Raw genomic sequence first — 22,590 nt, forward strand, 5'->3', positions numbered from 1 at the left:
TTTGGAACAGAAAACCTCTGTATTTGCATGAGGAGTGGTAGAGAACCTGTCCACATTTGAGACCATGGCAGCTCTGGGGTAAGGCCTTTCCAGTGATGTAAGTTTGATAATGCATTTTTACAACTGAGCTGTAATACTCAGTCCATTCTCTAATTGATTGAGTGATGGTTCATTTGTGTGCTTTTGTGTTCTAGAAGTTCTAGTTAAGAAAACCCCATGATAACATGGTAACTGTATCCCAGGGGCTGGAGAGATGGCTCAGCAGTTAAAAGCACTGGTTGCTCTTGTAGAGGACCCGTGTTCGATTCCCAAGCACCCATATGGTGACTAACAACCATCTATAACTCCCAGTTCCAAGGGAATCCGACACCCTCTTTTGGCCTCCATGGGCATTGCATGACACGGGTGCACTTACATACGTGCAGGCAGTACAGTCATACACATAAAATAAAAATAACAAATAATTTTTTAAAAAAAGTTTCCCAGTGCCTCAGAAGCAATGATCTTCCTAGAACTGTAGGTACAGCTGGATAAGAACGTCCTGTGTGACAGGATGTGGTTAGTAGGAGTAAGGAAATGTGACTGTGCCAAACCAGCTATGTGAAGGAGCCTACCTGTGACAGTGGTGAGTTCCATATCAGCACAGGTCTGCAGGATAGTCTCCTTACTGCCACGTTGATAGACTGTGCCCATCTCTTTCTGGGAGGTGTAGGTACAAGAAAAACACTTCGTCCTTAAGAAAAGTCTAAAATAATTAGAGAATAAAACGTAGCTAATCGCTTCTCCAAAGCTGCCTTTTTGAAAAAAATATTTTATTTATTTTTATTTTCTGTGTATGAGTGTATTGCCTGCATGTAGGTGAGTGCACCCATGTTGTGCAGTGCCATGGAAGTCAGAAGAGGGCTTCAGATTTCCCTGGAACTGTAGTTAAGGATAGTTCGTAGCCACCATGTGGGTGCTGGGAATTGAACCCGGGTCCTCTGCAAGAGCAGTAAATGTTCTTAACCACTGAGCCATCTCTCCAGCCTCCAAAGCTGCCTTTTAAAATTTATTCTTTGACAGTGTCATACCTGTGTAATATAATTCTATTCACTGTCTTCCCATCCCACCCCCATCCTCCTCTCACTCCCACCAACATGCCCCGCTTTCCTCCACCAAGCCATTATTCTATTTTCTTCTCCTTTTGTTTTGTTTTTGGTGTTGCTTTGGTGCTCTAAGGTTAGCCAGGGCCTTGAGGTGTTTACATGCCTTTTGGCAGTGTGTTCTGAACACATTGTCTTGGCCTCAACACTTATTACAAAGGTTCCCTCCTCCTTTGGCCAGTGCTTGCTGCATTGTGACGGTGCACTGTCACTGCTGAGCTGGCCACTGTGAAGACAGATGAGCTTGTTCAGCTTCTTATAAGCTCAAAGGGGGAAGGGATGGGAGAAGCCCAGTCTCACTGGTGCATCTACATGTTCCTCTAGTCCATGGACAAACCTCACAGTGCGGGTTCCTGAATAAAGAGACAAGATGAAAACAGACACAGCTAACCATCACCTTATGAAGGACTTCCTGACTCCACTCCAAGGGGGTGGGGAGGGAGAAGCTTCATCGCTCCATTCACTCCATAGGGGATAACTTCCCCAGCTCCATTCAGTTTATGGGGGGTAACTTCCTCACTCTATTCTCTTGGGGGGGGCAGTGCTTCATCACACACACACATACACACAAACACACATACACACAAACACACACATACACACATACATACACACACACACACACAAACACACACATACACACAAACACACACACATACACACAAAACACACACATACACACAAACACACACACACACACACACGGAAGGGCACATCACACATGTACACGTCAGAGGACAACTTGTAGGAGTCAGTTCTCTCCCTCCACCATCAGGAATTCAGAGATTGAACTCAGGTCATTGGGCTTAGTGGCAAATGTCTTTACCTGGTGAGTCATCTCACCAGTTCAAAACATGTCTTCTCATAATTTATAATAGGTTATCCATGCCTGTTCTTAAGGTGGACAAAATCATTGTGATAGGTTTTCCTAGTTTTATAGATGAAAGGCTGCGCACATCTAATTGCATCGATACAATAGAACAAGGGATGAAGAGAACACTAATGCATCTTTCAGTTCTCATCAATGAAGCCCCTCATGCAACAGAGGGTCACAAATGGCCAACACACAGAGAATAAGTCTGCAGCATGTGGGTCCTTGGACAGGACTCATATTAAAATTCACCTGCCCAGGGCTCAGGGACCATTGTGGAAGAGGGGACAGAAGATTGAAACTGCCAATGAGGCAGTTCATGACCATACAGAAACAGTCCTACAGGCTCCTGGGACCCTCCTTATACAAACCTACAGCAATGGTGTCAGCATGCACAAGACCCTTGGAAACTTTAGCAGACAAAAACCCACCTCAGAACTGTGGAAATGAACAGCAGGCCCCAATCTTAGTTGAAGAATTATTGGCAGCTAATTACTGCTGAATGAAGAAATGCTGATCTTCTTAAAGGAAGGGACTCTAGATAGGCTGACTGGATCCCAATGGTTGAACTTGCACTGAGGGACATCTGGGGACACTAACTTTACATGATGGGCCTTAACACAGATGACAGAGTGTATGAACTCCAGTGGGGAGGGCTATAGAAGGGTGCCAGGGGTGAAGAGGGTGTAAAGATGGTTATCTGTGTGAAATACACAAAAATTCAGTAAAAATTTTGTTTTTTAAAAAAAGAAGAGCTTGCCAGGCATGGTGGTGCACACCTTTAATCCCCGCACTCGGGAGGCAGAGACAGGCGGATCTCTGTGAGTTCAAGATCAGCCTGGTCTACATAGTGAGTTCCAGGCCAGCTAGGGCTACAGAGAGACCCTGTCTCAAAAAGACACACAAAAAAGAACTCACAACAAGAAATCATCTTAGTCTTCTGTACTAAACCTAGTGACCTGAGCATCCCCAGTAAGTACTCTCCCACTGATCTATGCCTGCAGCACCTCTTTTCAGCACTAGTTGCATTGATATAGGGTAGTGTCCTTAAAAGGGATTGAAATACTAGGTGTGGTCTTTAAATTTTTTTTTTTACTTTATGTATATGAGTGTTTTGCATACATGTATGTAAGTGTACCATGTGTGTGCAATGCCCCTGGAGGTCAGAAGAGGGCATCAGATGCCCTGGAAGTACAGTTTCAGATGGGTGTTAGCTGCCATGTGTGTGGGGAGAACAGAACCCAGGTCCTCTGAAATTGCAGTCAGTGCTCTTAACTGCAGAGCTATCTCTCCAGCCCCTGCAAAGTGTGATCTTTACAATAGGCAGCAGGAGATGACAACTTATTTAGACTAATGTGGTCATGAGTGAAAATCAGTAAATGAAGTATTCATTTCTAGGTCAGTCTGTACTGATGTCAGCTGAGGATAGGTGGAAGAAGCAGAATTTTGTTGGTATAGAAGAAAGAGGCCTGGGAGAAGCTGAGTTGGGGCCTTCGAAGAGGTTTGTGAGTTTGGGCTCAGGAGCAAGGCGTGGGCAGAGCTGAGATGTTAGGAGACTCACACCACCCTTGGGGATTGGGGAAATTTCTGAGTGGCACACATGCAGCTCTGCAGAGCACACAAAGCATTTCTCACCCAAGTAGCAGAACAGGCAGTACGCAGGAAGGAGGAGTGAGTCCAGAGTTGTAAAGCAGACTGAACACTGCGTGGAGAACTGACTAGTCACAGACAATCAGAGCAAACATGTTTTATATTGACATTAACAAGACAGGAAAGTTGGTGGAACTGAGGAAATGAATGCTGAAAACATTCTTGGGGACAAATGAGTAACAACTGGATGGACAGCCTGCAGCACAGCTGTCCTGTTAGAGGAGAGAAACACATGAAGCTGTCGTAAGTTCTGACTCCGTGTGCACATGAGGTCTCAGGGTTTCCGCATCTACACATCTTACCACCTTGGGATTCTTAGCAACATTCCCCTTGAAACTCTAAATGCTGCTTAAGCTGTGAGAGAAATATGGGAAATAGAGAAAGATATACGGGTCTGACTAGCTGACTCAGTTCATCATTGGGACACTTTAGTAAAGAGGGGTAATTAACATGTGAGTACAGGATCAGACAGAGGTCACACGAGGACTTCTCTCCTTCAGGTGAGAGAACTTCCTTTTGGGAAAGAGAACTTCTCCCACTCCAGCAAATGCAGTCTTTGTCCTCTTGCTTGCCCACCCCTCATCATTTGTCTCCCTGGTTTGTACCTTTACATTTGCTGGCACTGCTCAGTCCCACAGCCCGAGGAGGCACTTCACATTGCTGAAAACCATTCCACGTAGTGAATGTATCTGATATTGAGAATTACTTGGGTAGTTCCTTCTCCGATGTCTTTTTCTTAGAAAATTACAAACATCCAGCCTTTTGTGGCTTTAAGCTTTTTATTTTTTATTGAACCCGAGAGAGATTTTATTCAGTCTGTACTACAGTGTAGGAGAATGTCTCCTGTCTGGATCAGAAGAATGACCTCGTGAGGTACTGCAGTCAGCATGCTCCCATCCTCTCAGAAGGTTGTGTAAGAGCCTGTGTCTGGTCGGAAATAGGGAAGTCAGAGCGGCTAGAGCCCTAAGTGACTGATTCCTTGTCACTGCTGCCCATCACCCTAAGGGAATCTCATTGTTTGTTCCTCATAGCCTGGCTTTACCTGCTACTGATTTTCCTTGAAATTAAGCCTTTCTTATCCAACATGGCCGCTGAGGGTTCTCTTTCAGATATTTGGGGTATAAACTTAAAGGAGAGAGATTCCTGGTAAATCGACTATGATCTGTTCCTTAGACGTATAGTTACTTCACCAGACTCTGTAGGCCTTTCCCCCAGCTCTCTTGCCTCTCCGGTCTTCTTTGTCTGATGGTCAAATTGAGCTGAAGGAAAAATATGTGGAAAATAGACAAACATATACAGGTCTGACTAGCGGACTCAGTTCATCATTGGAACATTTTAGTAAAGAGGGCTAATTAACATGTGAGTGAATTCTATATTTATAATTATAAATTTATTTCTTGGTGTTTATGGACTAAAGAGATGTGTGCCAGGTGCACAGGTAGAATTACAGGTACCACTTGTGTATTAACTATTTGCAATGATATTTTAAACACTTCTGTGTTTGTTTCTGTAAGTTTGGGGATACTTTCATGCAGAGGAGACAGGTGTTGAAGACTTGGAATTCTCCTTCCAGGAAACCTTCGAGAAGATGAGCTTAAGCAGCAGCAGCAGTGGAGGGGCCAGCCTGAAAAGCGAGCTTTTGGAAAGCGCAGATCTGCCGAGGGACATCTTCCAGCCCTGTGGGAAAGAGGAGGACAGGGCCTGCGAGGAGGTGCTGTCAGAGGAGAACTTCCACCTGGAAAGTGTGGAGAAAGGTGCTTCTGCCGCAACAGAGGTGTGGGCAGGACTGCGCTGGGGACCTTTCTGTTTCAAGGCTTTCTTCTGTTCAATGTGCAGGTACATATTCAGAGCTAGACGATGAACTGGACATCTTGGACAACTGTAGCAGCTCCAGTTCAAGCCCTCTGAAGGAATCTACATTCAGTAAGCTTGCTTCCCAAGTCTGCTATATGGAGGCAGCAGGTGGGGCTGTGGGAATCATGGGTGGATATAACCCGAGGCTGGTGTCCCAGAGCAGAGTGACCAGCTACCTGGCGGATGGTTTTTCTCATTTCTACCAGCAAACATAGGTACTAACTAGGGAGCTGAACTAACCAGTCTACAAGACGCCACCTCGGGAGTGGTGGAAGTGGCATTTCATCATTCTGTGGATTAGAGGAACTCGAAAACCCGTGGAAGAAGTTAGCTGTGGTGTACACTAGTTTTTGTAGAATTTTATTTACACTGATAGCCCTAGTTTCATTTCTGTTGCTTTCATAAAATGCCCTGACAGAGGCAGTGTAGGGGAGGAGGGGTTTGCTCAGCTGTAATTCCAGGTTACAGTCATTGAAGGGAAGTCAAGGCAGGAACTTAGTAGAGCTGCTCACATCACATCAGCAGTCAAGAGAAATGAATGCATGCGCTTGCGCTTGCGCTTGCAGTCTAGGACCCCAGCATAGGCAATGCTGCTGCACACAGTGGCTGGATCTTCTCACCGCAGCTAACCCAAGGATAAGAACTATCTCAAATGTTTAGAGCTATGAAAAATATAATATATAAATTCCACCCAAAAGTAGTCTTAAGTTGAAACCAAAAGAAATAATGAACAAAAAGCATATTGAAATGGGAAAGAAAAATCATACATTTAGATACAATCTAAAGAATATAAGGAAGATAGAGTAAAATGCATTCAACAGCTCTGAAGGAAAAAAATGTTAAAACGGAAATGGGTAAAGCTTAATTCTCTGAGATGAGTAAGTTGATAGGGTTTAGGAATTCTAATGAAGTATAAATAATTCTCTCTCCCCAATGATTCTATTACGAAAATCTCAAGAAAGAAGATTAAAGTAGTCCTGCCAAAGATCAAAGTGGAGCTAAGGGTTTAGCTGCATTCCTTGTCTCTTATGCTTAATCAGTCGAGCAAAATGGTGGCTAGATCTCTGATACAATCAGAGTCCAATTCTCTGTTCCCCTTTTTCTACAAGTTTCTTCACGTAAAGTACTGCCCTGATCTGTAGTTGGAAAATAATGAATGTTAGGCAAGAGAAATGTTTTCCTGAATGTAAGTGTGTAAGTGTGTAGCAAATTCTAGACGCATCCCATTAGCTTGGTGATGACTTGGGTGGTATTCATCCCTGGTAGCCATGGTGGATTGAGGAGGGGGAGGTGAATGAAGTGCTGGGTCCTGGCATATGTGTGGCAGCTTGAGAGTGATGAGGACACACACATGCTGTTGTGCATAACAACAATTTTTCTGTTTATCAAATTTCCTTTGGAAAAAGGTCCTTAAACCAACCAGTCAGATACATAGTAATTTTTAACATTATATTTGAGCTAATTCTTTCAAGAAGAAAAATAATATTTGCAGTTAAATGAAACCACTCAGATAGTGGAATCTCAACACTGAAGAAAGGGATTTCGATGTGCTGGAGATGTAGCTTGGGACCGAGCATTAGCCCAGTACATATGGGAACCTGGGCTCCCCCTCATCCTCAGCACTGAAAATAAGCAAAACCCATGCATAGCAACAATAAAAACCTTACTTTTTCAGGGAAATAATTTGAAGTTATTATTGTTTTCTTGTTTCAGGCATTTTAAAGAGAAGTTTCAGTGCCTCGGGAAGAGAAAGACAATCCCAAGGGAGGTATGTGTGTCTTGAGCTGTAGTGTTACCTATACTGTCAGACCTGGCAGAGCTGAGCCAAGTGGGACTCAGTTGCACTATGACTGCCAGAAGTCAATGTGGCCATGTAGAAACAGAGTCTGCCTTCCCAGGATCTCGGAGAGCCTACCTGGGATCGTGCTGGAGGGAGTGCTAAGCCTGGATCTGGATGTTGGTCTAGCTCTGCCTTCTGGTTCTGTGACTTCTGGATAGTTTTTCTTAGTTAGTCAAAGTGATAGAATAGCTATGCTCAGTGAGGTTACCTGAGGCCCTGGGTCCTTAAAACCTTTCCCTCCACATCCCCAGGGTATATGACTCATCTCCATGGCACATGTGGGCAAGGCCAAGAAAGGGAACTGGACCGTTCTTTTTAAGGATCTGACATAAATGCTGTGCTTGTGATCCCTGCTCACATTCCTTTGGCCAGAACTTCATACTAGCACATCTGGCTATGGGGGACAGTGGGATATATTTGAGGCATTCTGTTTTAAGACCAAGGAGAAATTATTTGGGGACATCCAATTATCTCTGTAACAGTTATCTTTTGGCATAAGAACTGAAAATAGACTATTAGATTTAGTTTTTACAAGTCCCTATGCCCCTCAAAAGAGCAGTTTCAGTGGCATTGTATGAAGATGGAGGGAGCCTCGAAGGCTGGCTATTGCAGTCTTAGAAGCTCCAGAGTCAGCAGTAGCTATGGAAAGTATGGAATGTCTGGAACAGATAACTCATGGGAGTGTTTGATGGAAAAGAGCCTTCTGGAATCAACGTGACTTCAGGGTATTTGGGATGGTGGAGAACCAGCCTACCAGGCAGGAAAGACATGATCAGTGGTGATTAGTGCCAAAGGGGAGGGTCCAGAGAAGGGGGGGTGAGGGCACTGGATTTCTCCATGTGGAAAGAGATAAAAAGAGTTAAGCTATTCAAATACAGAGGAAGAGGCTGTTAGAAGATGTTCTAGGCCACTGCACCAGAGGGCTGCCTAGAGTTCAGAATCCCTCTCAGCTGGAAACAACCAGTATAGGACTGGAAAAGGAGCTAAGCAGACAGAAAGGGACTGTTAGAGGCCAGGGTACCCCTTAATATTGGGAGAACACCTGTGTAGTGATGCCAGCCAGCCAGTAAATTCAGTATGAGGCAAATTCTGACATATAGCTGGACTTCCCAGTCAAGAGGATTTTATATTAAAATTAGTTTTTTTTTTCTTATTTTTATGCGTATAAGTGAATTGCCTGTGTGTATGTAAGTTTACCTGTGTCATGCAATACCCACAGAGGTCAGAAGAGGGCATTGGATTCCCCTGGAACTGAAGTTATGGATGGTTGTTAGCCATCATTTGAGTGCTGGGAATTGAACTCAGGTCCTCTGTAAGAGCAGCCAGTGCTCTTAACTGCTGAGCCATCTCTCCAGCCTCTAAAATAGAAATTTCTAATCAAATAAATTCAGGCACCTTCAAAGTACCAAATAATTATAATTATACCCTTAATTTCTAAAAGGGTACATGGAAAATTTTCTCATTTATAATGATTCTATTGATGTACAACCCTTCAAAACTAACAAAAATATGTGTATCTTAGATCTTGAAGGTATTTTTTTTTTTATAAATCTGGAAGTTATAAAATAGGGTTGTCAAGTGGCGGTTCACTCTGAAGCAGAGATGCTGCGGTGTGAGCTTTTCCATGCAATTATGAACCTGTGAGCAGACAGCAAAGGACCAGGACTGGGGCTGGTGCTTCTCAAAGCAAAATGTGTCTGAAGGTGATTGAAACCTGACCTTAAGGTTCATCCCGTTGCTGTGCCACGTATGTTGAGCATGCTGTGTGACAAGTTACCAGGCGGCACCGTTGACTTAAAACAGGCTTTCTGCCATGCAGGCACTCACAGTATGATGTGCATAATGCAAGACAGGGAAAATGCCAGAAGGCAGCCCGTGCTTCATGTTAAGTAAGAGGAGCAAGCATTAATGAACCTCTTTCTTTCCTCCAAATGATTCCAAAGGCTTCTCTGAATTAAAATGAGACAACTCTAAAGTATAATTTCTAGTTATTTTAAAGGCATTAAATAAAACTGAAGTTATTTTCAATCTAATTTGTTTAGGGTTTTCCTGGGCTGCTTCTATTAATATAAAATGTGAAGCCAACTAGTGTGTTTGAATATATGAAGATAACAGTACTACCTAAGAAGGTAAAAATAAATTGAAAAGTCAAGCCCATGGAGTTTTCTGGTGATTCTGTGTCCTACATGAGCTAGTGTGGCAGTGTTGGGGAACCCCACACAACTCTCAGAAAACAAGTTGGTCCTGATGAGCTCAAGTCACAGGAAGCTTGTGCCTGACAGGGGCACAACGTCTGGAGCATAGAATCCAGGCTTCTCTGTGGCTACACAGAAGAAAGCCTAGGCAAGAAATTCTCAGATTAGGTCACACCAGATGGCTAGAGCCACTCTTAAGTCCAACATTTGCCTACTGAGGACTGAAAGTGCTTTTCTAATAACAAGAAAGGCCTGGTGAAACTGAGGAAAGGAACTAGAAAGGGAAGCTCCTCCTGGGGGAGGGTGGCCATGTGAAGGCTGTAGAGGGCAGGTACAGCAGCATCAGGTGGCAAGTGTGGCCCCAGCCAGCATCAGAGGAAACTTTTTCAGGAGTCTGATTAATAGTAAGGACAAGAGAGGATCAATTCCCAATTTATTTGAAGTTTTGTTACTTCCAACTTGATCTAAAATTTCCTTTATGCACCACTCATCGTCTGGAAAGAAGAATGGTATTTTTATGCATACTTTGATAGTTCTAAGCCAGAAGGCATGGCATTTAATTTCAGTGTAAATTATTCTGTAAGGTGGAATTGAGTTAGGCATTGTGGGCTTTGGCTTCATGCTGCCACACTGGACTCAGGAGCTTCTGGCCTTTGAACAATGATCTGAAGGATAGCCCTTTGAACCAGATGTATAGTACATCTCTGTAGCCACAGGTTCTTGAGAGATAGAGGCAAGAAGATCCACTGAATTCAAAAGCAGTTCAGGCAACATAACAAGAATTCCATCTAAGGAAATAATAATCCTTATTTGTTCATGTAATGGGTATTTATTATGATTGCCAAGCATAGGCTAAATTGGATCTGGGTTTTTTTTCCCTGAGCTTTCCTTGGTACAGTGTGCTACATATTAGTGCCAATCCACAACTTCTTGTTAGATTTGTTCGTTAGTAAATTAATGGCTTATTTCAGTGTGATTTCTGAATTTCCTATTGTAAAGGACTAAAATCTTGCTCACTGCATTGACTCTATAGCATTAACCACAGCTTAAAGCCCATCATTTTTTTTTGTTGTTGTTGTTGTTGTTTTTTTTTTTTCATAAGATTCTGTTGCTTAGGCAACAAGATTTCTCCATGACTAACTTGGTTCCTGTTGCCAAGGCAACAGGGTATAGTTGACTGGTTGTTTGAAACATGGGATGTTTGCAGTGTGAGAGATGCCTGTGGTTCACGCCTTCTGTGATAAGCTGGTGTGAGCATGATTTTATCAGTGTGCTCCTGACTCCAGGTTTTGTATGAGATTGCTGTGGGTGTTTCTGACCCTTCAACATCACAGATGTGGCCAGAAGACCCACCTCTGTAGTCTCTTGAACCTGTGGCCCTTCCCTCCTAGTGGACATCTCACTGTTTTACTTGCGGTCATCTCTACCCCGCCCCCATTCCTAATTGGTGTCTAGCTTTGTTTCTATTAAAGTCATCTACTTGATCACTGCTTGCCAGAATCTGCCTGACGTCTCTTCCAGTGCTGTGGTCCAGAGGCCTTACTAGTGGCACAGCCGCAGCAACAAGCAGCACATGTCAGTGAGATCATGTCCCTTTTCTGTGGCAGCTCTGCATTCCTGGTGTTGCTCATTGGCTTTCAGCTCTAATCTAAAGGGAAAGCTGGGAGCCTGGAACCGCTTCCTCATGGCGATGCCATCTCTGAACATTAGAGTGGATGAAGGCCCTGATTAAACATGTCCAACCTCCCTGTCACTTGTCACACAGGACATGGTTATGAATGTCAAAAGAGTCTACTTAACTTGTGTGTTGTGGCTGCAGTAACCTCAAAAGGCATTTTCATAATATTATAAACCAAGCTTCTACTTTCATAGGATATATTTAAAGGATTTCTTTGAGAGATGAAATCCTAGAGCTTTCGCTCCTTTGTGGCCAAGATTTTAATGACAAAATAATCATCCAAGTAATTCACACTTTTCTGACAAAATAATTACCAGAGTAATTCACACTGTGCTTGAATTAATTCAATGAAAAGTCTATTTAAAAATATCACAAAGCTCAGGCCACACTCCCTGCCTTTCTGGTGAGTGCTTGGGTGGAAACACTAGGCTAACAGGCCCTGCCTCTCTTCAGTCTCTTCAGGGTTATATGAACTGTGGAAGAGGGCATGCTGGGTCTGAGGGCAGCTAAAGGTAATGGCCTTGAGAGCCCTTTCAACCATCCTTTTCTCCGAAATGCTGTCACGGTCATGACCTTAAGTGCTGGTCATGCCCGTTTAAAAACTTTCCAAAGACAGGGTCTTCAGTATGTGCATTCTTTGTATCAGGAAATGTGTCTGGAGTGTCCCCTTTGGGTTAAGTGTTTTCTCCATCCATGTTGAGCTACTGTGGAAACCACAGAGTTCCACAGGTCATAAACGTTCCATGTGCTTCAATCTGTAGCAATTTCCTTCAGGCTCTGCATCACTTCAACCATCTGCCCATCTGTGGGGCCCAGCAATTGCCTAGGAAAAGCTGTCACTTCTGTTCACAATGGATCTGTTCTATTTGTATATCCTTGTGGCTAATGACTTATCCTCAGAGAAATTAATAATTTTTCTGTTCTACTGACATAATCTTAGAAACCCAGAGGATGTAGAGAGAGTTTCTTCTCACCATCTGTTGTCTAGTGTAGGACTTATATAAGACTGGAATTTAATAAATACCTGTTGAAAGAATAAATGGATGGATGGGTGATGCTTCTTCTTGAACATTCCTCAAAGCTCATGTTTTAAAGATTTTATTTTATTTTTAATTATGTGTGTGTGGTACCTGCTAAGGTCAGAGGAGGACATTGGATCTCCTGGAGCTGGCTTACAAATGGTTGTAAATTACCATGTAAATTACCCAGTCCTCTATAAGAGCAATACTTGCTCTTAACTGCTGAGCCCTCCCTTGATTCCCCACCCTAAAGCTTATTTTAAAAAGAATTTAGAGTTACACAAAGGAGCAGCGAAATTGGCACAGCTCAACACAGTCAAGGGACCCGTGTCACATAGCCCATCACACATACCATATAGTAAGAATGTTTCGAATTGTTTCAGGAAGTAGCTGGGCATACATAACTGACTACAGCAGTCAAAATGTGCCTGGTGCAACCAAGGAGCCAAATATTTACTATGAGTTTAACTATAAAATTTTGTCAAATACCATTTTCAAATGTCAATGTGATCGTATTTTGGACATACTTGATTAAATAAAATATAAGATTAATTTCACCTTTTCTTTAAAAAAAAATTATCTACTTAGAAAGTTTAAATTTGTTTGTAACTTGGATTAACATTTTTACTGGACAGTGTGAAGCTCATCCCCAAGGCTAAGGGATGCAGCTGCTCAGTGCATGTAAAGTCCAGTTGTCTGTGAAAGGATGGAGAGGCCAGAGAATGCTCAGTTCTCCCCTTTCCAAGTCTGTCCTTTCACACTCAGCCAGCTGTGAATACATCTCATCCAAGCCTTGGGAGTGCAGATCTACCCTTACCTTCTTTAAGCATGCCTGTTATGAGGGCCAGGAAGAATTCACAAACTAAGGCTGACAAGTTTCCTTTATGTTTCAAGGCTTGGGAAACTTGAGATGACCCTGGGACAGGAAAAAAAGCCAGGAGTGGGGTGGTGTGGGATGCAGTAAAGGGAGGCCTGGATTGGTGGCTACAAAATTATGTGAAAAGGGTTAAAGAAGGAACTCATGCATGAGACAAATATTTTTCTATTATTCTAGTGTTGGGGAACCCTGCTGCTAGGGTTGTAGTCCTCCATGTCCGGATAGCTCTAAGGGGCTTGGCACTATATGGAAGGACTCCCTTTCTCAGCAGGGGACCTCCTGCTCTCGGCCTGACTTACCTGGAAAGTGCCACCAAGCATGGATGCCTGACCTTATTTTGAACATGACCTTTGGCATAGTTACCTGGAGTAAAAACTACTCCCAGGTTTTTTCTATATGCCCAGTAGTCAGATGATAGGAGCCTACTGCCACATGTAAATAAAGCATACTATGAGCACCTATCAGCTGAAGCATTGGCTACTGTCTCCACACAATATTTTCCCTTAACATCCCACTAAATAAAAAGAGCTGTTTCACTGATTCTGGAGCTGTTTGCATCACTGAACCTGCCTCCCCGGAAGGGCTTTCTTCTGTCAGTGCTCACTGGCGACCCCACATTCTAGTACTTAAGTTGGGTGCTAGGGAGATGTAGGGCACTTTTGTCGCACTTAATAACACAGATATGAGTTGCATACAAGTATTGGAAATCCCGTCATTAACATGTAAAGGTTGGGGCAGGAGAATTATCAGCTGTGTTTGCTACTGCGAGTTCCTGTGCCCAGTCCTGCTGGGCAAACACCCACTCTTCACTGTACACATGGCCAGTATGCATCTGTTGGATTGTGTGACATCCATGAGTTTATTATGGCTTGTTATGGTGCAGCTATTTGTATTTCATTAGAGAAAACTACTAAGGAATTGACTCTGTGTACGGTGGGAGAGAAGATGGAAGATTGTCATGAATACCCCTGTAGGGATGAAGGTCACCCCAATGGGGGAATGCTCTGGGACCGACTTTCAAATTGATCAACAATTTAGAATTTTGAGACAAGGCAAGCAAAGGATGTTAATAGACCTGAAAACATTAAGAAAAAAACATAACTTATAAATGCAAAAATCATCTCATTTCATAGTAATAGTTATATGGTCTGCTTTTTTTTTCAAAATATACTTTTAAAAAATTTTTTATTGAGCATTTGTAGTTTTATACAACAGTTCTTAATCAAATTCAGGTCCCCTCCCCCAGCCCTGCCCCTCCATCCAGTCAGGCATTTGTACCCAGATCTCCTTCAGTGTATATTAGTACACTGGAGTCTAGTCAGCCCATCTAGAGGTCATATGTAAGGCAGACTCTCCCTCGTCCAGCATCAATCAATCTCCAGTAGTTCTCAGTCTAGGGCCAGCCTATTTTTTTTGTTGTTGTTGTTTTCCTTGGAAGGCAGCAGAGACAAATCATGGAAAATATCACATATAAAAATTGAATGTTGGGCCAGGCTTGGTGGCGCACGCCTTTAATCCCAGCATTGGGGAGGCAGATACAGGCAGATCTTTGTGAGTTTGAAGCTAGCCTGGTCCACATAGTGATTTCTAGGACAGCTAGGGCTACAGGGAGACCCTGTTTCAAAAAGACCAAAAAAAAAAAAAAAAATTGAATGTTATTTGTCTGTAATACAAAACCACAACCAGGCATGTAGCATATGCCTCTAATCGCAGCACTTAGAAGGTGGAGGTAGGATGATCAGGAGGTCAAAGTCAGTCGTAGCTGATAAAGAGATTAAAACCAGTTTGGGCTACATGCTACATGCAACCCTATCTCGATAAAAAGAAAGGAGGGAAGGAGGGAGGGAGGGAGGGAGGGAGGGAGGGAGGAAGAAAAAGAAAAATCACTGTCTTCAGTGTGACAGAAAATCATTCAGAACATTCAGCTTTAGGCTGCTGCTCATCTTGAAGGCTTAGAAGCCATTCTGGTAGTACAAGGAGCTTCCCTTTGCCAGTAGGAAATCCATTCTGTCCTGTGTTCAAATGTGTTCATTTCTTTCTTGATTGAAGTCTGGAGAATGTCCTGAGGGAAAGTCATTTGTGTTCATACAGTGTAGACACAGCAGAATGTAATTCTGTTTGTCACCGGGTTGGTTGGACCCTTCTAATGGCTTCTGATTCTGTTTCCAGGGACTTCATCGGTGGAATAGGAAGACCAAGACCAGGTAACTGAGAACTGACCCCAAACACGCCTCCCTGAACCCAGTACGATGTAGGCCTCAGGCTCACACCTTTCCTTTTCTTTCTTCAGCTTTGCTGCCTCTCGACCTGCTTGTGAAAGTGCCACCTCTCATGCTCAGGGCTGGCGTTAAGGAAGTAGAGGCCGAGTTAGTGGCAGGGTGGCAGTCCCGTAGCCTGCCTGCCGCGATTCTCCACAGTCTCAAAGATCATGGTAGTACGCCTTAGATCATGTTGATGTTAAGCACACAGTGAGTGAACACAGAATTAGAGTTGGGCCTAAAATGCCTGAATGACGTCTGAGAAGAAATTTTAATACAAATCGCAAGAGAATTCTATTTAACTTGCTTACCACGGTTGCAGTTTAACAGTACCAAGCGATTTGTGTCCACTTATTGATCGGAATATTATAGGTTGGTTTTCCAAAATTTACATTTCTGCCTTGGTGGGAATGCTAACCAGTTAAGCTATGGATGCTTAAATTATATAACTACTAACACAAAATAGTGAATGCTTTTTTAAAAAATATTTATTATTTTTATTTTATGTGTACGTGTGTATTGCCTGCGTGTAGGTAAGTGCACCCATGTCGTGCAATGCCCGCAGAGGACAGAAGAGGCTGTCGGATCGCCTGTGGGTGCTGGGATTCGAATCCAGGTCTTCTGCAAGAACAACCAGTGTTCTTAGCCACTGAGCCATCTCTCCAGCCCCGTGAATGCTTTTTTATGTTGATATTTCTGAAAACACAATCTCTCCATGATACCAGAATGTAAATCTTTTTTCTACCTCCTTTACTTTGACACAGGAAATTCATTTTAAGTAAACTTTGATTGAAATGAGATTGTATTACATAGTTTCTTTAATTTAAAAATTATATATCTTTAAATTTTATTTTACTTATTATTACTGTGTGTGTGCTAGTGTGTGCTATGTCACACATGTGGAAGTCAGAAGACAACTTTGTGGAGTCAGTCCTCTCCTTGTATCTTGGGTCCTGGGGATGGAACTTGGGTCATTGGGCTTGAATGGCAAGTATCTTTACCTACTGAGCCATCTCATCAGCCCCAAATTATAAATTTGAAACATAATTGTTTATGGCTTGGGAAGAGAAGGATATTGGCTAAGGGAGCCAATGTCCAAAAGTAACAGTAAGATTTTCAGCTAAACCTATGCAATCCGGCAAAAGTTTAATGAGTCTACTTTTTTTTTTCTTTTTGAGACAGGGTCTCCCTATCGCCCCATCTGTCCTGGAACTTGCTTTGTAGACCAGGCTGGCCTCATACTCACAAAGATCTGCCTTCCTCTGTATGGGGATCAAAGGTGTGCGCCATCACGCCCAGCATGAGTCTGCTTTTAACATATGTGTAACTGTATAATGAGTGTGTGATTCTTAAGCAAAAAGTTTCACTTTACTATTTCTGTTACCTGGAAGTATAGTTTGATGCCCATTTCACTTAGACTTCATGTTTTGTTCAGCTAGAATGTATAGTGAACACAGAAAACAGTCTATAGTGAACACAGACAAAGGGAATCTGTGGTAAACACAGACCATGGGAATCTGTGCTGAACACAGACCATGGGAATCTGTGCTGAACACAGATCATGGGAATTCTGTGTAGTGAACATGAACAATGGGACTCTGTGGTGAACACAGATCATGGGAATGGATTTACAAGTTTAGGCCATGTCTCTCCATTTATTAAACTTTCTTTGAAAGTGTTATTGACAGTCTAAGGCCATCACAATTTCAGTATAGAAGCAAAACGATGATTTTGAAGGTATCATGGTTGGCTCTGATACTGTTAATTTGTCAAAGGTAAGTTAGCAGCACAAGCATTAAGGTGAAATGATTTCATCCATTTTATAACAGTGAGATTAGGACTCCTCCAGATGCAAACAAGTCACAGTTCTGTTGTAATTAAAAGTAGGTATTTCGAATTGGTGTAGTGTAGGGCTTGATTTTAAGCAAGCAATTTATGCTGTAAAACAACTCACATGTAATATTCCTCTTATTCCTATACTTTTTCATGCCATCCAATTAAAGTATTTCGATTTTATATATTTAAATTTTTGAATCACAAGGCACTATAGGATAAGTGTCAGAAAATGCTACCTTGTACTCATAAAATAAGCTGTTCCTTTCTATGAATCTTGTATATACTCATACACAAGAGGAACGGGCTGTCACTATAGCCAATCTGCTTCCAAGTCGTAACATCTGGTCTGTGCTTTTCCCTTCCTACCACAAAATTGTTTTCCTGCATATTGTAAAAGTCATACTTTTAAAAGTGTCACAGCCAAATTTGAATTGTTGGTGGTTTAATAAATTATGAATACCCCAGCAGTAGCTTCATTTGCTCAGGTCACCTCGCCTGCAGGTCACTCTTCTTTCCTGTGACCACAGTGACATTTTTGGAGTCTGTGAGTGTAAAGGGGTGACCCTGATTCCCTACCCCAACCATAGGTGCTGTGACATTGGTTGTGAGTTACATGTCTACTCTTAGGTACTAAGACAGCAAAGCATGGCCTGAATGGATGATTTGTTTTAAATAAAGCACATTCTAGTCATGAATTTTATTTACTTAATATTTAATGTAAATTTCTTAGATGGAGAGGAACATGTTATAAATTAAACATCATTAACATCTAACAGCCCTGGGTTTCCTAAATATCCTATAAAAATAAAAATGGAAGTGAGGAGAGAATTTGGTAAAAATTTGGGCAAGCTCCCAGTAACACAGCCAGCATCTGAGCATCACTTTCCAAGCACTGTGATAGAAAAAAGATGAGAACCTTGATTTTAGAGTCGGGTGTGCCTGACACACGATCTTACAGACTGGATCTCAGAGACCTCAGTTGATCCTGTGCTAACAGCAGCATTGAAGGACATACCCACACACTCACTCCTGTAGAGCCAGTAACACAAAATTACTTTAATGTTCTTTTAAAAAATGCATGTTCTTTCTTTTAGTATTAATTAGATTGTATCAATAATTTGTTTACTCATATTCCTTGGGTGAAATAACCGATGTAGTACCTGGTTAACAGGAAATGAAAACAGGAATCCTGTACATTGTGAGAGTTAAAACGTTGACAGCAGTTAGCTTGGAGTCAGTGAGTGCGTGAACGTGTTTCATGTTATTTTAGTTCCTTTTTCCAACTTCGGTCACTTGTAGATCTCTGCTGAACCATATCCGAAGTACCACAGAAGTATTTCCATAAACAGATGGCAGTTCTAAACATAAATAAAACTCTTAGAAAAACATCTGGCTTCTATAGATATTGTTGCCTGCCTACCCTGAGCTCCGATGCTGTCATGAAAGAACAGTAACTAGCATTTGAGAAATGAAATGTGTTTCACTGAAACTTCATCCCTGATGTTATCAGTAGAAAGAAGAGAAAATTGGAAAAACAATAAACTTTCCATGGTGGCCTGTGCTCACAACATGAAATTAACTGTATAAATATCTCAGGCCCCAGGAAACTCAGCTTTTTTATAAACAGTTGATTGGGTCTGCTGTCCGTATAGTCAAACAACTAGATATTGATGAATATTTTCCTCTTGAGGCAAGGGAGATGACATATATTTTTGAAATTGAAATCATATGAAAATATAACAGGAATGTTTTGTTACACACAGAATATACACTATAGTGTTATGACTGCTATCAGTGTGAGTTGAATTTGACTATGTGCCTGTGTGCGTGCATGTGGTATATGTATTTAGGTTTGTGGGGGGGCATACATGTGTTTTTGTGTGTATGTGTTTGCATGTGTGCATGCAGATGCATGTGGAGGAGAAAGGTTGATATATAGTGTCTTCTTCAATCACTCTCTACCTTATTTTTTGAAGCAGGGTTTCTCACTAGACCTGGAGCTTATCAATTTGACTAGGCTGGCACCAGGGAGTCACCTGTCCCCACTTCCCGAGTGCTGGGATTACAGCTAGGTGCTGCCACGCCTGGCTTTTGCCTGGGTGCTGAAGATCCAAACTCAAGGCCTCGTGCTTGTGTAGCATGCTGGCGCTTTACGCATTGAGCCATCTCTCCAACTCTCCAAAGTCAAATTTTAAAAATGCAGATGTAATGTTAGCTGAAAGCATGGCCAAATTTGGCTGGAGTAACACTGAAAATTTCTCCTCCCTTGCTCAGCTTTTCATTTAGACAGTACATGACACTCAAACCCTGAGTGGATGTATGAGCGTTCCCAGGCTCTGCATTATCAGTAGAAACTGTTACTCCATGATTGCTGGGCCCTTAGGTGATTTTAAATGACTGTGAATCTACTTTTATACTAGTTTTTGTTCATAAAGGTCAGATCTGAAAGAAAGTAGTGTTTCACCCAAATATTCCATAGTCACAGCTGATACTCTGCCTGTCTGCCTATGGGCAACCCTGAGTTACTGACATATAGTATGGATAACTGCTTTTCACATTGTCAAAGTAATTTTAGTACACGTTTTGTCTTGTTTTATCATAATAGAATTGTTTCAAGTCTATAAAAATTAACTCAATGCTGGGTGTGATGGTACACACCATTAATCCCAGCCCTTGGAAGACAGAGGCAGGTGGATCTCTGAGATCCAGGACAGCCTGGCCCACATAGTGACTTCCAGGCAGGCTGGGACTACGGAGACCCTGTCAAAAGAGCTAGCTCATCATATTTCAGTCCAAATTCCTGATAGTAGTCTATATCATGTAATTTGGAGCATAGTTATATACCTAGTGTTTTGTTGAGATTTGGGATATATTATCTATATTTATCAACTAGGTAAGTATCTTCAGTGGAGTTTTACATGTAGAAACACATGCATATATACCACAAATACACACAGGTACATATACATACAGATACATACATATACACAGATAGACATATACACATTTAGACACATGCACACATACATACACACATATGCACACAGTAACACACACACACACACGAGTCAGTCCTATGAGATCAGGCCTTGGAAACAGCTTACTGAGTAACTGATGCTGCTCCCCTACTGTATAAACCCTTGTTTATTTTGTTTTAACCTGAAATTCAAACTCCGAAATGCTCCAAAGTCTGAAACTTTTAAAGCACTGACATGAACAATTCACTCCAGATGTCATGTGATGAGTCACGGTTGCTAAATTATTGTGTGAAATTAAGTTCAAGGTATGTGGGTGTAAGGTATATATGAAATTGTATTCAGGCTTGGATCCCATCCCCAAGATAGCTCATTGTATATGTACTAATATGCTGAAATAAGATACAATATGAAATTCAAGGCATTTTTTTCCCCAGGCATTAAGGTAAGGTCTGTTCCACCTGAATTTCGGTTTTAGACTTGAGGTTGGGGTAGGAGTGGGAGAGACAAACCTCCTTTAACCAATGATGACCCCTTCCTTAGTTCTTCATGTCAGGGAGTTACTGAGCAGGGAGTGCCAGAGTCCAGGAGAGTGTTACTTGATGCAAGATTTTCATCTTTTTTTAGGCCAGTTTCTTTTTCAGAAGATGTCCAGTTTCAGAAATGTTATTGACTGGCTTAGTGAAGACCCAGTGCAAGCTGTTGTCAACTAATAGGGGCAGTTTATACCCCTTCCCTAAGGACTTCTTCCTTGAGAGAAAGAAAGCTGGGTGGGCTGGGGGGGTTGGAGGGCAAACCCTCTGCCAGCAATTACAGTGTGAGGAGGTGCTTGCTGAAGGCGTACAGAATGGTTGAATTAGTGGAGAAAATTATGATGCTCAAATTCCAAATAACCATTCTTCGTGACTTTTAATGGATTAAAAACGGTTTCAGAAAATTCATAGACCCATTTGAATTGTAGCTCAAAGTATTGAAGATTGTGACAGATGAGCCCTTGGTAGGAAGAGACCTCGTCATCAAGACCTCAGGTTTGTGTGAACTCATGAACCATACCATCTTAAACTCAGAAGTTTCTGACATAATCCTTTGCAGAAATGTGCAGTGCCAGCAGCATATGCTGGTTTCTGTGTGGGAGCCAGTACATTCCTCAGGACACCCATCAGATTGAACTCTGGCAAGCCGCCGGGGGGGGGGCGTGTGGGTGTGGGTGGGTCTGTCTGCTGTATGTCTGTACCTCTAAGTGCAGTGCCCCCAGGGCCAGAAGAGGGCGTAGAACCCCCCTTCTGAAGCTGGAGTTCCAGGTGCTTGTGAACTGCCCCTGGTGGGTGTTGGGAACAAAGCCCTGATTCTCTGCAGGAACAGTACACACCTTAACTGCTGAGCCATTTCTCCAGACCCTTTTGGGACTGCTTTAGATAGTTTGCAATTCTAGGCAATTTGAAATTTTCATCTGTACACTTTTTGTGTGTGTGTTGAAGTACACAATTGTTCTTATTTAGCAGATGTCCCAAGTTTTGTTTAATCAATAATGAAAGAACCAGGTGCAGGACCAAGAGCTGATTCCAAGCATTAAAGGAGCAGGGATTTATTTATGTGGTTAGACAAGGAGAAAAACATAAGATTGCTAAACTAAGTGCAAGACCAATAAAATTCCTAGTAGACAATAAAATGTTATCAACTTCTGAAAAGAGCTTAAAGTCATACCAATATGTCAGTTTCTGCAGGTTAACCTCCAACACACAGGCAGTAAACTGCTGTATCCTCATCACTGATGTGAACTTGTTGGTTAAATGCACTGTGACACTACTGGGGAGGGTTAGGCTAATGCCAAGTGGGGCTGCCAGAAACAACTGCAGCAGGATGAATGGGGAAGGTCCGAGCCCCGTCCTTCCTCATTCCTGTGACTTGACTGCTGTCTTTCAGTCCATAATGGTGAGCACAGTGGATTTTTTTCACACCATAATGTTTTTTCTTGAGAAATCTGCACTTTATTTTATAAAAACAAATCCCCTATACTAGGATCCTTAAAGAGAGTCGATATGCTATTTCTTTGAAAAAAATAGTATTTTAGTTAGCATAGGGTTTTATAATGATATTTTTGTTCATATGTATCATTGTATGTTGCTTATATTCCTGCCCCACCAACCTTCCCTGTCCCTCTCTGGTCCCTTCCTCCCTCCAAATAGTACTGTTCTGCCTCATGTCGTGTGTGTGTGTGGGGGGGGTGTATGTATGGTGTGTGTGTGGGTGTGTGTGGTGTGTATGGTGTGTATGGGGGTGTGGTGTGTATGTGGTGTGTGTGTGTGTGTGGTATGTGTGTGATGTGTATGTGTGGGGGTGTGGTGTGTGTGGTGTGAGTGTGTGGTGTGTGGTGTGTGTGTGGTGTGTGGGAGGG

General features: G+C 42.3%; 1 protein-coding gene across 6 annotated transcripts in view; it reads left to right on the forward strand.

Annotated features, from left to right (window-relative positions):
* Window positions 1-22,590, forward strand: part of Nek10 (NIMA related kinase 10) — a 270,542-nt gene that overhangs the window by 189,806 nt on the left and 58,146 nt on the right. For 4 of the 6 annotated variants that reach the window (XM_029563521.1, XM_008833138.3, XM_029563523.1 and 1 more), the window contains exons 27-31: window positions 5,237-5,417; window positions 5,500-5,586; window positions 7,231-7,285; window positions 15,296-15,330; window positions 15,417-15,557. In XM_029563521.1, coding sequence (XP_029419381.1) covers window positions 5,237-5,417; window positions 5,500-5,586; window positions 7,231-7,285; window positions 15,296-15,330; window positions 15,417-15,557 — 499 coding nt within the window. Of the gene's footprint in view, window positions 1-5,236; window positions 5,418-5,499; window positions 5,587-7,230; window positions 7,286-15,295; window positions 15,331-15,416; window positions 15,558-15,917; window positions 16,144-22,590 lie in introns of those variants that run through there. The other 2 variants (XM_029563525.1, XM_029563522.1) reach the window with 2 other exon arrangements.

This window comes from Nannospalax galili, unplaced genomic scaffold (assembly GCF_000622305.1).
Source record: "Nannospalax galili isolate Female #2095 unplaced genomic scaffold, S.galili_v1.0 scaffold215, whole genome shotgun sequence".
Lineage (NCBI taxonomy): Eukaryota > Metazoa > Chordata > Mammalia > Rodentia > Spalacidae > Nannospalax > Nannospalax galili.